Source organism: Macaca nemestrina, chromosome 5, assembly GCF_043159975.1.
Source record: "Macaca nemestrina isolate mMacNem1 chromosome 5, mMacNem.hap1, whole genome shotgun sequence".
Lineage (NCBI taxonomy): Eukaryota > Metazoa > Chordata > Mammalia > Primates > Cercopithecidae > Macaca > Macaca nemestrina.
The window spans coordinates 70,175,951-70,191,830 of record NC_092129.1 but is presented as its reverse complement, the minus strand read 5'-3'; the positions used below and the strand labels follow the sequence as shown (position 1 = coordinate 70,191,830).

Sequence of the window (15,880 nt, the reverse complement as noted above, 5' to 3'; positions counted from 1 at the left end):
GGAGGTTGAGGCTGTAGTGGGTCATGATTGCACCACTGCACTCCACCTGAGCAACAGAGTGAGCCCCCAATCTTAAAAAAAAAAAAAAAGACAGGTTTCTGAGTGGAATATATAGGGTTTTCAATGTATACATCTATTTGAAGATTATAAAAGGTTTACAAATTTACTGTAAAGGGAGAGGGGTACACCCTTGATTTGGGAGTATACCTCTCCAAATATACAGTTAACTGGTGTTTTACTGTATATTTGGAGAGGTGTACTCCCAAATAAAGGGCAGGGATGGGGAAGGACACTTCAGAATTGCCAAGTGAAATTATTCTTGGGACGGACAGCTTTTGAGTGGGAGGCTTTTGAGTTCCTAAACAGTGTTTTGGGACAAATTGTGCATAAAGATGCATTATGGGCTGAGCAATGGCTGAGCAGGGTCACTGGAGGGTGTAGGACAAGAGGACGCAGGAAAGATCCTGCAGGATATGCCTGGAGGACATCTAAGATATTTATGGTGACTATTTTCTTTAGGCTGCCTAGAGGACAATCACTGCTTGTTTCTTCCTGAATCCTTGGTTTTGTTTTAACTTTTACGTAATTTTATATTATTGTAGGAAAAATTGGAAAACAAAGAAGGGTCAGGAACTCCCAGTGAGGGGAATAGGCCACAGAACATTCTCTACCATTAATTAAGGGTTGGGCAAAAGGAAAAACATTTTCCAAACACCTGACCTTTAAGAGCGACTTTTTCTAGCCCTGTGGGCCTTAGAAAGTTTAATGGCCATTGAGACTCATTCCTTGGTGGAAGAAACTAGCATAAACCCATTTGTTTTAGGTAAGAAATAGCAACTTCACTGGTGCTGGAAAATAGCATTGGATACACAGTGCACTTCATTCCAAGAGATATTACAAGAGATCCCTGACAGTCAGATTTCCCGATTGATTAGCTATTTCTCGATGCGTGTTATTGCTTTTCTTGTCACGTTTAAAAAGCTTCGTTGCCTTCCCAGTTTTCTAGGAAATCGGTGTCAGGTAACACTCCCAGCTGCCTCCCATGAGGAGTTACCTCTAGAGGGCAGAGAGTTTTATCTGGCACTGAAAACTTGCTGGTTGCTTTTCTAGATCCATGTTTATTTTCAGTTCAAAGACAAAGTAGAAAACTTGAGAGTGGAAAATGTTACCTTTTAGTTCACACTCTTTTAATCCCTTAGTCCCCATAAAATAAACATTCTAAAGTGTAAGCAGTAGAAATAATGTAAACTCTACAGAAACAGAAATAAATTAGTTTCTTTCAGTCTTGGTGGAGGTCCTTTTGCTGAATGCCACACTCCGCTGCGAACAGAATTTATCTTGAACCAAGAAGAAATCTTTGGCCTATTTCACTGTGTCTCCAGCATTGCATAACAGACATTTTTCCAATTCAGTTTCTTCTCCAACTGCAGCAAAAAGGCAAAGAGTAGTCTGTTTCAGGAGTCTGAAAAATAGAAAAAGAACCATGTTTGAGTAGTTTAAGAATAGCTTTCTCCTCTGGTGTTAAACCGTTAACACGTTATAGCTCTAAAGTTTGAGGCCAAAAGAAAATTCAAGAGCAGAGCGATGGTTCTGTTCACTAGATAAGGCTGATCTGTGTTTGGAATATTTGACTTAGCAGACGTGGAGAATCAGTCTGCACCACTCTGGAAGGGCAGGCACAGCTACGCCATGCAGCATTCTAAACTTCCCAAGAGATTTACTTGGGGATACTGGCAGAATTCCCAGAACTTCCAAGTTTGTAGGATCCTGTGGAATGAGAATATTTAGGATTTTTTTTTTTTTTTTTTAATTTTTTGATACAGAGTCTCACTTTGTCACCCAGGCTGGAGTGTAGTGGCGAGATCTTGGCTCACTGCAAGCTCCCTCTCCTGGGTTCAAGCAATCCTCCTGCCACAGCCTCCTGAGTAGCTGGGATTACAAGTGTGCACCACTATGCCCAGCTAATTTTTGTATTTTTAGTAAAGATGAGGTTTCACCATGTTGGCCAGGCTGGTCTTGAACTCCTGGGCTCAAGTGATTCACCTGCCTCGGCCTCCCAAAGTGCTGGGATTACAGGTGTGAACACCATGCCCAGCCTTGTTTAGGATTTTAGATAAGGAATCCTGTTACCTTGGATTTTGGGTTTTATAGAGTAGGCACAGAAAGCAATGTCTGAAAAATACCATTTAGGACAGCATGGAAGTTCATGGTCCTGGAAATTAGTACTAAAGTTTTGCTGCTTTCTCTCAAAGGCTATTAAGATTCGTTGCCATTCTTGAATCCTATAATCTCTTAGAAAGAGAAATAAATCAAACGACATTAAAAACAAAAGCAAAAACAAAAACAAAGAAACAAAACAACACTTAAGTCCCAGAAAAAAATGTGTTCACCTCTCTAAAATGTAAATGCAGTATGTTGCCTTTAATCTGAATTTATACATGGAAGGACTTATCTTTTAGGCCAAGAAAGTGCAACTCTGCTGAAATCCTGTGAGTTGGCCTCCCAGAGATAACTGAGCGGTTTGGAGCCAGATAGGGTGCTTGATTGGTTTCTAGACAGAAGATATTGATGAAGAGAGGGAACGAGGAGCTTCAAATACTCCCCTAACATCTGATTCAAGTGACGGGAATAAACAGAAAACAGGAGTATTATAAGCACAACAAAGATGAACAAAAAGAAAATATTTCAGAGACACGGCCAGCCTCACTGTAGTGGCTCTGGTATCCCTTGACCTGAGGGTCAATGACTCTGGGGACAGCAGGCGTGCTAGGGTAGAGATCACCCTTTGCTTGGCAAGGCAAGGCTGGACAAGGCCTTCCATGCTCCGGAGATGGGTGGTGGAAGACCAGCTGATTAGCCACATTACATTTGTATCCTGTGATTATGTGTCTAAAGGGGCTTAGAGTTTGTGGTCTGACTTTATTTTTTTTTGAAATGGAGTCTTGGTCTGTCGCCCTCGTTGGAATGGAGCGACGTAATATCAGCTCACTGCAACCTTCACCTCCTGGGTTCAAGCAATTCTTGGGGTTCAGCTTCCCAAGTAGCTGGGATTACAGGTACCTGCCACCATGCCCGACTAATTTTTGTATTTTTAGTAGAGATGGGGTTTCGCCATGTTGGCCAGGCTGGTCTTGAACTCCTGACCTCAGGTGATCCACCTGCCTCGGCCTCCCAAATTGCTAGGATTACAGATGTGATTACAGGATTACAGTGCCTGGCCTGTGGTCCCACATTTTAAGAAAAACAGAAGGACTGGCCAAAGTATAGAAAGTCTCATTACAGATGAAAACAATCAGAGATGCAATAGCTAAGGTGAGAATGTAAAAACGAATCTGTTGTTTATTGCTTATCATTGGAAGAAGCAATTTCAGAAGTTAACTCAGTGGGAAAATATTTTGGAAGATACCATATACGAAACATTCTATTTTGGCATGGGAATAAGAAATCAAAATGTGCTAAGAAAAAAATGTTTTTAAGGGGAATTAAGAATTTCACAATTGTTACCTAAGCTTTAAAACATTCCATTTTAGTTAGATAGGAGAGATTTAATTTAGCAACATAGGAGAGATTTAATTATCACTATCTTTTAGATGTTGATGAGGATTATTTAAGTATAAAGCTGGAGCTTCCATCCTACTTGGCCCCCGCCTGGAAGCGGAAAGGAAGAGGGCACACAGCACTCCTTGGATGGCTCAGGGTGATACATTGGCACCTCTTTTCTCGGAACACAATGGTGATGAGCAATTTTGGAATTGCTCTGTGAAAAGATAAAGTTTCAAGACTAAAACCACAGAGCTCAGGCGCCCTCCCAGGGCACTTTGTAACCCTGTGATTTGTGACTTGCGACTGAACAAATCATGTTCACAGAAGGGCTGGCAGGCAGCAACCCAACTCAAGATTAATTTATGGTTATTAAACATCATTGAAAATTTCTGCCCATGTTTCCCTTGTATTGATACATTATATACATTTTTGAGACCGAGTCTTGCTCTGTCACCCAGGCTAGAGTGCAGTGGCATGATCTCAGCTCACTGCAGCCTCCACCTCCTGGGTTCAAGCGATTCTCCTGCCTCAGTCTCCCGAGTAGCTGAGATTATAGGTGTGCACCACCACGCCTGGCTAATTTTTCTATTTTTAGTAGAGACAGGGTTTCGCCATGTTTCCCAGGCTGGTCTCAAACTCCTGGGCTCAAGTGATCCACCCACCTTGGCCTCCCAAATTGCTGGGATTACGGGCATGAGCCACCACACCCAGCCTAATATTTTATATTCTTATGGGGTATATGGGAGTGTTTATTACATGCCTAGAATGTGTAGTGATCAAGTCAGGGTAACTGGGGTGTCCATTATCTTGAATATTTATCATTACTGTATGTTGGTATCATTTCAAGTACTGTCTTCCTGTTACTTTGAAGTATACAAAATATTGTTGCTGAGTATAGTCATCCTAGATTGCGATCAAACATCAGAGCGTATTTCTTCTGTCTAACTGTATGTTTGTACCCAAAACCAACCTCTCTTCATACCCTCCTCCCAGCCACCCATCCTTCCCAGCCTCTGGCATCTACCATTTATTCTGTCTATGAGGCTAAGCTTTTTAGCTTCCACATGAGAGTGAGAACATGCAGCATTTGTCTTTCTGTGCCCAGTTTATTTCTCATAATAACCTCCACTTCCATCCACGCTTCTGTAAATGACATTATTTCATTCTTTTTAATGGCTAAATAGTATTCCACTGTCTATACATACCACATTCTCTTTAACCATTTGTCTGTTGACGCCATAAGCCAGTTTAGGAAAGAAATGAGTTTCTTTCCTAAACTTATTTCTGCATGTGTAATTCAAGAAAAAGCAATTCTTTTGTAAATAACAAACATTTATAGCAGGACTGGAGTAAATCTGATTCCGTACTCAACATAACTTTTCAGAGCGGAATAAAGAAGGGAGTCCCTGAATTCTTTAGGAAATTTGCCAGACTTTATTGTGTGTTCATTTGAATGAATCTTGCCAAAGTTCAGAAATATGATAAAGTTTCGGAATGAGAAAACAGAATAGGGGGAAAAAATATCAAATCCTTCGTTCCAATAATCTTTAAACAAAAGACTCAACAGCCGGATCAATTTCACTGGGACAAACAACTTATTTTAATTAGTTCTATTTAGTTACATCCAAAAGAATGAGTCATGCCCTTATTCTAACAATAGTGAAGGGACTACAGAGAAGTCTTGGGAAGAGGGAGCAAGGAGAGCTCAAATTCTGGTGCTTTTTTGGCATATAACGTTCACCTTTGGTTTCACACGGTTTCCTAGGAGGTGAAACAGGCTAGAAAGGTGAGGAAGGGAAGGACAGAAAGTTGTCATCAACCAAGTGCAATCTTCTTCCCGAGTGGGAGGCGCCTTCAACACTTTCCTGGGGGAAAAATGAGTGTGCTGCTCAGTACCTGGGTATGCATGTCATCTACGGTGTGATCCCTGAGGGAGCAAAGTCAGCAAGCCAGACATTTCCTTTCGGATGCCCACGTTTGTCCGAGCTTTAACATTTTTATCTTATGCATTTTGAACAGCCACAGACCTCTGATTATTAGTAGAAGTGGTCCCTGATGGCTACAGTGAGAGGCACAGGAAACAGACAATGCTTGCTGGGTCATTACTGAGGAGCCACCGAGAGGGAACATTTGCTTTGTATGGTGGTTTTATCTTAGGACACTGGATCTGTTTTTGATTGTTCCAGCAGGGTCAAACGATGGGTTTTGAACCACTGCCCACTTAGCCTAGAACAGTATTTAGCAATTCACAAAGAAGAAGGAGGCCTTGGATTGGGGGGTGGGTAGGGGGTGGAAATGCCATTCCATTAGAGAATTAGGAAAGAGCTGGCTCTATTATACTTGGACTAAAAAGAGTTATGACAAAATCATAGCTTTTAATACCCAAACAATCATCTTTACTTATTAAAAAAAAATTACCCCATTATCCTCAAATACCTGTCTGTTCAAATAGCTGATATCATCTTTTGGAATGGGCCAAAGTTCATTTTGCCCGTGACTGAAATGAAAAGGGCATCTTTCGGTTTGGGGCATAAAGGTTGGGGTAATATCGAGAGTCAACAGATGGGAGTTGAGTCTTGGCTTTTGTAGTTACTAGCTGCACAACTTGAGCAGGTTGTCGACTGCTCTGGGCAGAGTTCTTGCAGCTCTTAAACAAAAACACTACCCACCTCCCTGGGTTGATGCCAGCATGACATGTGATGAGGCTGGCAAAATGACGTGTGCCAGCTATGAAACGAGAGGCAGTGCCACAGGGTGGCAAGGCAGCTCTGTAGCCTTGCAGACCAGGGCCACCCCTCAGTGACCAAGGGGTAGGCTTGGTCCTCTTGAAGCCTTGTGGCCTTATGGGACAACACTTGGCTGCAGAGGTGCTGTGACCCCCCCTGCAAAGTGCTTAGCACAATGCCCAGTGCATCGGAGGTAATTACCACAGGCCCCTGTCCTGCCCCGCAGGCCCCGTCTATAAGATCTGGAGGGACTCTTGTTAGGGAGTAGGTAATAAAGGATTTAAGGGTATGCATCAGTAAAGCTAAGGATGTGTCCCTTCGCATTACCTGAGTCCTAACTACAATGATTAAGGTATAACTGGACTTACGTGACCTACTTGGAGAGCATGTGAAAACTCACCAAAAAGCTGGAAAAATATTGTCCAAGACAGATAGGAGAATTGAACACACTTATTCTGGAGAAAAATGACAAACAGCAGAAATGTAACATAATGGGTTCCTGACATAAAAAGAGAGATTAGTTGGTATTGCTAGGCTAACTAGCAATTGGGGACATAGCAATATTTCCCCACGGCCTTACTGGGGAATGCAAGACATTCGCTACACACAAACTCACACCAAAAGACAAACAACATTTTATCAATGCTTGAGTTTATGGGTTTCTTTGTTAAACTAGTCTCCCTTACTTCATTTTCTAGAGTTTTTTTTTCCTGAAATAACAAAGATAAAAGATGCAGTTATGGCTCCAACTTAACACAGCTCCCGCTTCTCAGCAAAAACCACATACAAACACTACCCAAACAACATCCACAACCCAAAACAAACAATTTCACACCTTGTTTTAATGTAATTTCATTTATGGGTCCCTTATCTTTCTCACTATAGCCTAGGTCTTTAGTGTTTTAGCAACAAAGGCTTAACAAAAAAACTTGGCCAGACGAGGTGGCTCACTTGAGGTCAGGAGTTTGAGACCAGCCTGGCCAACATGGTGAAACCCCATCTCTATTAGGCCGGGCACGGTGGCTCCTGCCTGTAATCCCAGCACTTTGGGAGGCCGAGGTGGGTGGATCACCTGAGGTCAGGAGTTTGAGACCAGCCTGGCCAACATGGTGAAACCCCTTCTCTACTAAAAATATAAAAACTAGCTGGGTGTGCTGGTGGGCGCCTGTAATCCCAACTGCTTGGGAGGCTGAGGCAGAATTGCTCAAACCCAGGAGACAGAGGTTGCAGTGAGCTGACATGGTGCCGCTATACTCCAGCCTTGGTGACAGAGTGAGACTCTGTCTCAAAAAATAAAATAAAATAAAATAAAAAATAAATAGAATACAAAAATTAGCAGGGTGTGGTGGCACACACCTGTAATCCCAGTTACTGGGGAGGGTGAGGCAAGAGAATCGCTTGAACCTGGGCGAGGCGGAGGTTGCAGCGAGCCGGGATCACACCGCTGAACTCCAGCCTGGGTGACACAGCAAGACTCTGTCTCAAAAAGCAACAACAACAACAAGTCCTCAGGTGGACTACTGGTAGTGAAACAAATGAAATGAGAATCCTGGATGCCTGGCTTGCAGCTGTAACTCAGAGGTGGTTGAAGAAGAGGGTCTTTAGGTCATGGAAGCTCATCTGCAAAGGCTGAGAATATGCTGGCAAGAGGGAGAGGTTCTCGGCTCAGGAACAGGAGTCAGTGGGGAGAAGGAGACGGGGTGCTTGCGGGGAAGGAATGTGTCTTTAGAATATGGTGAGGACATGTTTGATCCCTGGGGTAGGAGAAGCAGCCCTCAGTCTTTCAAACTTCTGATTAGAAGTTGTCCCCCAGGGAGGAGGTTTAGCACTGTGGTCATTTTTCTTCCCAGTGGGGAGTCAGGACAGAAGCCAGCAGGTATGGCTGCAGTGCTGTGGGGTGGACATGAATAAGACGGAGAGTTCCCAGGTCTGGGCTGCCTAAGACAGCTCAAAGTCAAAGCCCAACCTGAGACTGTGCAGACCCGAAGTCATCAAGTGGCCTACTTTCTGCTGCCCTGTCCGTCCTGGGACCCATGGGGCCCTCTAGTGAAATGGTCTGTCCTATTGCTGTGTGTCTGTCCAGGGACATGAGAGCCGAACACACCTGTTGTGCCACGGTCGAGTGTTCTGATTTGGAAGGAGGGTCTTTGCAGAGTAATCAAATTAAAAGGAGGTTCTTAGGGTGGGCCCTACCTAATCCAATAGGACTGGGGTCCTTACAAGGGTGAACAGCATGTGAGACAGACACAGGGAGAAGGCGGTGGGACCACAGAGGCTGAGACGGGCGTGACGCAGCTGCAAGGTGGGAATGCCAGGTTGTGACAGCCACCACCGGATGCTAGGAAGAGGCCAGTAAGGATTCCCCCAGAGTATCGGGTGCGGGGAGGGGGGCGTATGGCCTGGCTGACACCTTGACTTTGGACTTCTAGCCTCCAGAACTGTTTCAGACTTTCCTGTTTTAAGCCTGTTTTAAGCCACCCAGTTTGTGATACTTTGTCATGGCAGCCCCAGGAAACGGATACACCAAGATTCCTCTTTCACAGGATTCTAACTCTGTACCAAGAGATACGTGGCAGGAAGGTAGGAAGTTACTCTTTTAAAATTACAACAGATGCTGGTTTTAATCCTGGAAAAGAATAATGAGTTTACAGAGTTCTGTTACGGTCAGAGATGCTCTAAACATATCTATATTCAGGGATGACATAATTTGGCTATCACTGGACTCACGCACAGGTACACTAAGGGCTGTGTACTGAGCATCTGAGCATCCAACTCACATCCACACCCAGGAGTGAACTCCAGTCATGGAAAGTCATTTGGTAGGAATTTGAGTAACCAAGGAACGAAAGGATTTATCAGATCACTTCCGTGGTATCAGAAAAACAAGTATGACAAAAAAAGGATTCGAACTGGAAAAAAACAAAGAGAGAAAAGGTTGAAGCACATCAGCCTACCTGCATCGGGTCCTGTGAGAGCCTTGTCCACTTAGAACAAGCCTTTAACTTGTTCTGTTTCGGTATCAAGATCTATGTCATAAAAGCAGGGCCGGGTGGGCAGTCCTGGCATGGTGCTCATCTGGGGGAGAAAAACGAGTGTTAGAGATTAGCAAATGCTATAAAGTGGCCACAGCGTCTGATGACGCAAATGAACTCTATCATTCAGTACAGCCTCATAGAACTTTAGGTTTTATATGCATGTATCTCTTTAAATTTGTTATCTGATATTTCAATTTTTGTTTAAGGAAATGAAATAGAAAAGGCAAATGTCAACTTCCTGAAAATTGAGACCATTTATCTTCCCTGTGGCCCCACAACACACCCGAACTACAAAACAGTGATCTTCCAAACCTTTTCTTCTCAATAAAATCTTCATGCTGAACCCCAACAAAGACAAGCCCATCAGGTTGAAGGGGCAGCGGGTGTGGGCAGGGTGAATAATGGTCTCCTTCTCACCCCCAAGACACATTTTTGTGAAACCTACAGCTCCCGGAGCATAGCTGGAAAACTGTTCAGATGCCAGTCGTCACTGCAGTCTCCCTCAGTAACAGTAACTGGTATGCACTGAGAGCTTGCTTTGTTGACGGGCACTGTGCTGCATGCTTTCCTCATTTTATCCTCTCAATAATGTAGGAGGTAGGAACTTTTATTATTTCCATTTCACAAGCGAAGAAACTGAGGTTTGGAGAGGCTAAGTCACTTGCCCTGGGTCACCCTAGTAGTAAGTTGCAACACCAGAAATTTGACTTTAGTAGGCCTATACTCTCAAATTACTCATTTCACCCCTACCATACTGCCACGGCCGCCCCTACTACTGCTTTTGTGACACTTGATGGACAGTCTAAGGGTTTTACAGAAAAGATCTCATTGAGCTTCCTAGCACCCTAATGAGGTAGGTACTCATTTTAGCCTTACTTTACAGATGAGGACAGAGGACATTTAGGCATGAGGGTATGAGCTCAAGGACACACGGCTAGTTAGTGGTGGAGACAGGATGAAAACTGGTTCTTCACCGCTTTGCTGTGTTGGGATGAAAGATCTTCAAACCGCACACTCTCCTCCTGGATCAGAAGCCCTGTGTGTGCTGGGGCCTCTGACGCTGGCCCCCTGACGGATCCTCAGGCCCTGAAACACTGCTCCAGGGTCTAAATTCTGGGGCTCCCAGATGACCTGTTCCGTTTCCATTTCAGCATTTCCTACTGTGCTTTAATAGTGAGTGTCTCATACAAATGATGCCCATGGAGCAATGCTGCACCCAGTCGCACGGGGCAATGCTACACCCAGTCGCACGGGGCAATGCTGCACCCAGTCGCACGGGGCAATGCTGCACCCAGTCGCATGGGGCAATGCTGCGCCCAGTTGCTTGGAGGAGACACTCGGGTTCTACTGTGCCTGCTCTCCTGAGGGTTAATGCCATGTCATGTAGAACCTCCACATGCCCTGGCCAAGACCGCCTTGGATGAGATGAAGCTGCGATGTGCCAGCACCTGATGGCATCCAGGGTTTGCCTGCTTCTTCCCACATGGCAAAAAGTTCTCAGTGTAAAAGGGACCTCCCTAAGGCCTAGAGAATAGAACTCAGCTCTCACCCTCCACTGCCTTTCAGTCGTGACTCGAGGTTTCCCTCTTCACCAGCCTCTCCTCCCCGCATGGTGTTTAGAGACTCCTGTTACTCAGATGGGTCCTGTGGGCCTGTGCATGGGCATTACCTGGGAGCCTGTTAGATATTTGGAATTTCAGAGCCCACCCCAGACCTGCTGCATTTGAATCTGCAAGTGGAGCAAGTCGCCAGGGGGTTCTGATGCGACCTGCACAATGTGGCCTCAGCCCCCAACAGCTCCAGCCGCCCTTCCTCACTTCACTGCCCAGCCCCTTCAGCACAGGGAAAGGGAAACTGGGGGTGAGGAGAGGGAGAGGAGGAATGGTGAGGGGGAAGAGGAGAGGAAAGCCTGCTTAACCCCTGCAGATGCAGCAGGTGGAGAGCAAATCTGTGCACCTGCAGGCCTCATTAACACCCCCTTCCCTGCCTGGCTGGGCCGGCTAAGAGTGGGACGGGGGGAGGCTGGGAGACCACATAAAACATTGTGATGGATGATGGCTGGTTCTTGTCTTGCTAATTGCACAGGACTGCACTTCAGGTATATAAATGGGCTCAAAAGGCTTCCGCAGCTGCGTGGAATACAGCTGCCATTCATAACACGCCCATGGGAAAATCCATTCTGGGTTCCAAACAATGAACTACAACTACACTTTTGACACAAGACCTGCTTGTAGGTGGGGACTTGCTATATGTTAAAACTTTAGGTATGAAGATGGGTATCATAACCTCTGACGTTAAAGTTCCCAGCAGGAGGGTAACATTTTTCTCTGGTTACTCCAGTGAGTGCATATAATGGGGGAGACCCCAGAAAGAAAACCACACTTACTGTTCTACAGATTGAAACATCAAACACAAGGGTAACTGGTGGACACATATTTTTTTCCAGCTGCCTAGGTTACAACTCATACCAGGTAATTCCCCTGCCTAACTGCATTTTGAGATGGCATTTGCGGGCATCTTATGGCATTTATAGAAGGTTTTATTTTTATTTTTTTATTTTTGAGACAGAGTCTCACTCTCACCCAGGCTCGAGTGCAGTGGCACGATCTTGGCTCACTGCAATCTCCACCTCCCGGGTTCAAGCGATTCTCCTGCCTCCGCCTCCACAGTAGCTGAGATTATAGGCACCCGCCACCACGCCTGGTTAATTTTCTGTGTTTTTGGTAGAGATGGGGTTTCACCATGTTGGCCAGGCTGGTCTCAAACTCCTGACCTCAAGTGATCCACCCGCCTCAGCCTCCCAAAGCGCTGGGATTACAGGCGTGAGCCACTGCACCCAGCTATACAAGGCTTTTTAAGATGCCTCTGTAATCTGTGCGTAGCTATGGATTTGAAAAAGAACAAGCATTTTATAGTTTAAGAGAAAGAAATGAATAATCATATTTAGCCACAGGGATGCTGTCCCACCCCTGAAATGCACTCTCTAGGTCAAACGCATCTTACTGGTAAGGATGTCACTGGACTCTATGGCTGCTGCAGCTTCTGAGACTGCAACACGATTTCAGTACGGATGAGGCAGTGTAAATGGAAATCTCTACTCACGGTGACAAAACAAGAAGAACCCTGAAGGCGGTGTATCTGGGTCCATCTGACCAAAGCTACCAATGGAAGATTCTACTGCAGATAACATAATTTACTGCATGCTTGTTTACACGCACTATCTTTACAAACAACAAAACCCAATTCTCCGCCTTTATCTGCTGATGAAAGGCGGTGCAGGATTCGCGCGGTAACTGGAGCTGTATTTGTTAGCTGCAGTGGATCAGAACGTGAATCTTCTAGTCATTCTGAGTCTGTCACAAAACCAGGATCTAAACCTGGCCAGGCTGGGAGCAGTGGCTCACGCCTGTAATCCCAGCATTTTGGGAGGCCGAGGTGGGCAGATCACTTGAAGTCAGCCTGGCCAATATGGCGAAACTCTGTCTCTTCTAAAAATACCAAAAAAAATTAGCTGGGTATGGTAATGAGCACCTGTTGTTTTAGCTACTTGAGAGGCTGAGGAAGGAGAATCATTTGAACTCACTTGGGAGGCAGAGGTTGCAGTGAGCCGAGAGTGCACCAATGCACTCCAGCCTGGGCAACAGAACGAGAATCTGTCTCAAAAAAGAAACAAACAAAAACTGGCCAAGATATTTCATGCCAGGAAGTGTGAAATGTCTTTCCTCTTGTTTTCAACTTTTCTTTCTTTCAGATGGGAGGAAAATGAGTTCAATCAGAAGACTCCCATGACCCCTTCCAGTGACGCAATCATCTCTTCCAAGAAGCGCAGCTACTTATTTGGGATAAGCGACAACAGACAAGAAACCACAAAGAATCCGCAAACGCGAGACTCCCTGACCTGTGGATACACAGCCATCTCCAATAAGTCTACATTTAAACTAAAACTTCTCCTGTTGAGCAAGCATAATATGGAATTATGTTAGCAAGACCTTATGCATTCCCACAAATTTTCTCCCAATAAAAAAACTGTTATCAAAGGATTGTCACCCCCGAGACAAGAGTCAATACAGCACTGCAGGGAAAAGGGAGTCCAGACAGCCGTTGGGAGTTGACCTCTGGCCACACGCCTGGGGTCAGTGGAGATCTATGTTGACTTTATCTGTGTGCCCTTTAAGGAGGCCTCCTGCTTAAAATAACTAAGGAGCCACTAAAATGTACTTACTTGTAATGCTGCATTAAATGGATTCTTCTACAAAGGCTGAAATTCATGGGCGTTTGCCCTTCATGACTGGAATTTTTACTACAATGAATCTTCTGAATCTTTACTGATTTTGGGTTAACTCTATTTTGGAGAAAGAATGAGTTCTATCAATAGCCTTTATGAGCACTAATTAAAAATCAGTACAGAGAGAATAGTTACATATTTCAAACTAGTCATTAAGAAATAAAAGAATATCCTTGGTATAAGTTGAAAAATTACTAAAGATTCTGTTTCATAAAGTGATAGAATCACAATTTCTCAACATAATTTTCTTAACATTGTACTTAGTTTTGTTGTGTTTCTGAAATAATTTATTTTCTGATTTCTCCTGAAATCTACTACCTTTTCCAACAACAACAACAACAACAACAAAAATCTAATTTTATTTTGGTTCAGAAAAAGAGCAGCATTTTTACACATATCTATTTTGTTCCTGCAGTTCATGATCTGAAGCAGAAGACAGTCCTTCTACACCTTTTTTTTTTTTTTTGAGACGGAGTCTCGCTCTGTTGCCAGGCTGGAATGCAGTGGTGCGGTCTTGGCTCACTGCAAGCTCCACCTCCTGGGTTCAAGCAATTCTCCTGCCTCAGCCTCCCGAGTAGCTGGGATTACAGGCGCGCGCCACCATGTCCAGCTAATTTTTGTATTTTTGGTAGAGGCGAGGTTTCACCATGTTGGCCAGGCTAGTCTTGAACTCCCGACTCAAATGATTTGTCTGCCTCAGCCTCCCAAAGTGCTGGGATTATAGGGGTGAGCAATTGCGCCTGGCTGACGGTATAATTTAAATAAAAAAATTTTCTTTTCAATGAAGTAATGAAAAAAATTCAAGTCTTTATTTATTAAGCAGGAGTATTTTCTGAATTGTTAATACAGTGCCTGGCAATATTAGATCCTCAACAAGAATTTTTGGTCAGGCATGGTGGTTCACACCTGTAATCCTGACACTTTGAGAGGCTCAGGTGGAAGGATGGATTGAGCCCAGGAGTTCAAGACCAGCCTGGGCAATATGGCAAAGCCCTATCTCTACAAAAAAAAAGAAAAAAGAAAAAAGAAAAATTAGCCAGGTGTGGTGGTGCACAACTGTGGTCCCAATTACTTAGGGGACTCAGGTGGGAGGATCACTTGAGCCCAGGGGGTCAAGGCTACAGTAAGCCATGTGCACCACTGTACTCCAGCCTGAGCAGCAGAGCCAGACCCTGTCTCAAAAAAATAATTAATATTTAAAAAAACAGATGAGTAAAGATGGAGGACAATTAGAAAATAGGAAACAAACAACAAACAATTGCTCAGAAATTAGGCCTTTTCTTTCTGCTTCTTCCCTTTTCTTTGGATGTGAGGGACAGAATTGTTTATATCAAATGGCCATGTTGATAATTATACAAACATAACTCTAAGATGATGCATGAGGATAAATGGCCCAGTATCAATGTCAAGTGACCAAGGGAAAAGGAGAGAGAGACACACACACACACTATATAATGAAAATAGATCGTGCTGCTACAGTTGGAATTTCTATTTGCTTGACTTAGTAGAGATGGAATCTCCTGGGATTTCTTTGGGGTAGTTGGGAACCTGCACCACTGTGACTGCATTCCTGGTCGGCGGGGATACTCTGGGGTTGATGGTGTGTGCTCTTAGAGTATATTTCTCTCTCGTTGTGGCTGATCAACCCTACGGCGTGGACTCTCTTGAGTGCCTTTTACTGTACGAAAGGACTGAAACGGTGAAGTTCATTCAACTCAGCAACCTTTGCTAACAGCATACTACAAGGACACCCAGGTGACCAGGACCCAGTCCCTGCTAAGAGCTTACTACAAGGACACCCAGGTGACCAGGACCTAGTCCCTGCTTGTGGAGGGGCAGACTACATAAAGCAGACCCTTGGGACATTGAGGTCAAAGTCATTCTTTACTTTTCAGTTTTTTTAAAAAAAAGTTTTCTTTGTTGTTGTTTTTATTTTTTTTTGAGACGGAGTCTCACTCTGCCGGCCAGGCTGAAGTGCAGTGGCGCAATCTTTGCCCACTGCAACCCTGCCTCCCAGCCTCAAGTGATTCTCCTGCTTCAGCCTCCCGAATAGCTGGGATTACAGGCACCCACCACCGTGGCTGGGTAATTTTTGAATTTTTAGTAGAGACGGGGTTTCGCCATGTTGGACAGGCTGGTCTTGAACTCCTGATCTCAGGTGATCCAACCTCCTTGGCCTCCCAAAGTGCTGGGATTACAGGCGTGAGACAACGTGTCCGGCCAAAAAATGTTTTGCTTTCTTTAGTTTTTACATCAAAAGAATGAACAGAATGAATTCCTAACTTACAACT

The 15,880-nt window shown here is 44.4% G+C and overlaps 1 protein-coding gene across 8 annotated transcripts in view; it reads right to left on the bottom strand.

Annotated features, from left to right (window-relative positions):
- Positions 1 to 303: 303 nt before the first annotated feature.
- LOC105489167 (methylenetetrahydrofolate dehydrogenase (NADP+ dependent) 1 like) overlaps positions 304 to 15,880 on the bottom strand; it is a 233,145-nt gene continuing 217,568 nt past the window's right edge. For 4 of the 8 annotated variants that reach the window (XM_071096622.1, XM_071096624.1, XM_071096623.1 and 1 more), the window contains exons 27-28: positions 9,224 to 9,344; positions 306 to 1,462 (exon numbers count right to left, since the gene is read on the bottom strand). In XM_071096622.1, coding sequence (XP_070952723.1) covers positions 9,255 to 9,344 — 90 coding nt within the window. In that variant the 3' untranslated portion in view covers positions 306 to 1,462; positions 9,224 to 9,254. Of the gene's footprint in view, positions 1,463 to 1,909; positions 2,611 to 4,846; positions 5,409 to 9,223; positions 9,345 to 15,880 lie in introns of those variants that run through there. The other 4 variants (XM_071096617.1, XM_071096620.1, XM_071096618.1 and 1 more) reach the window with 3 other exon arrangements.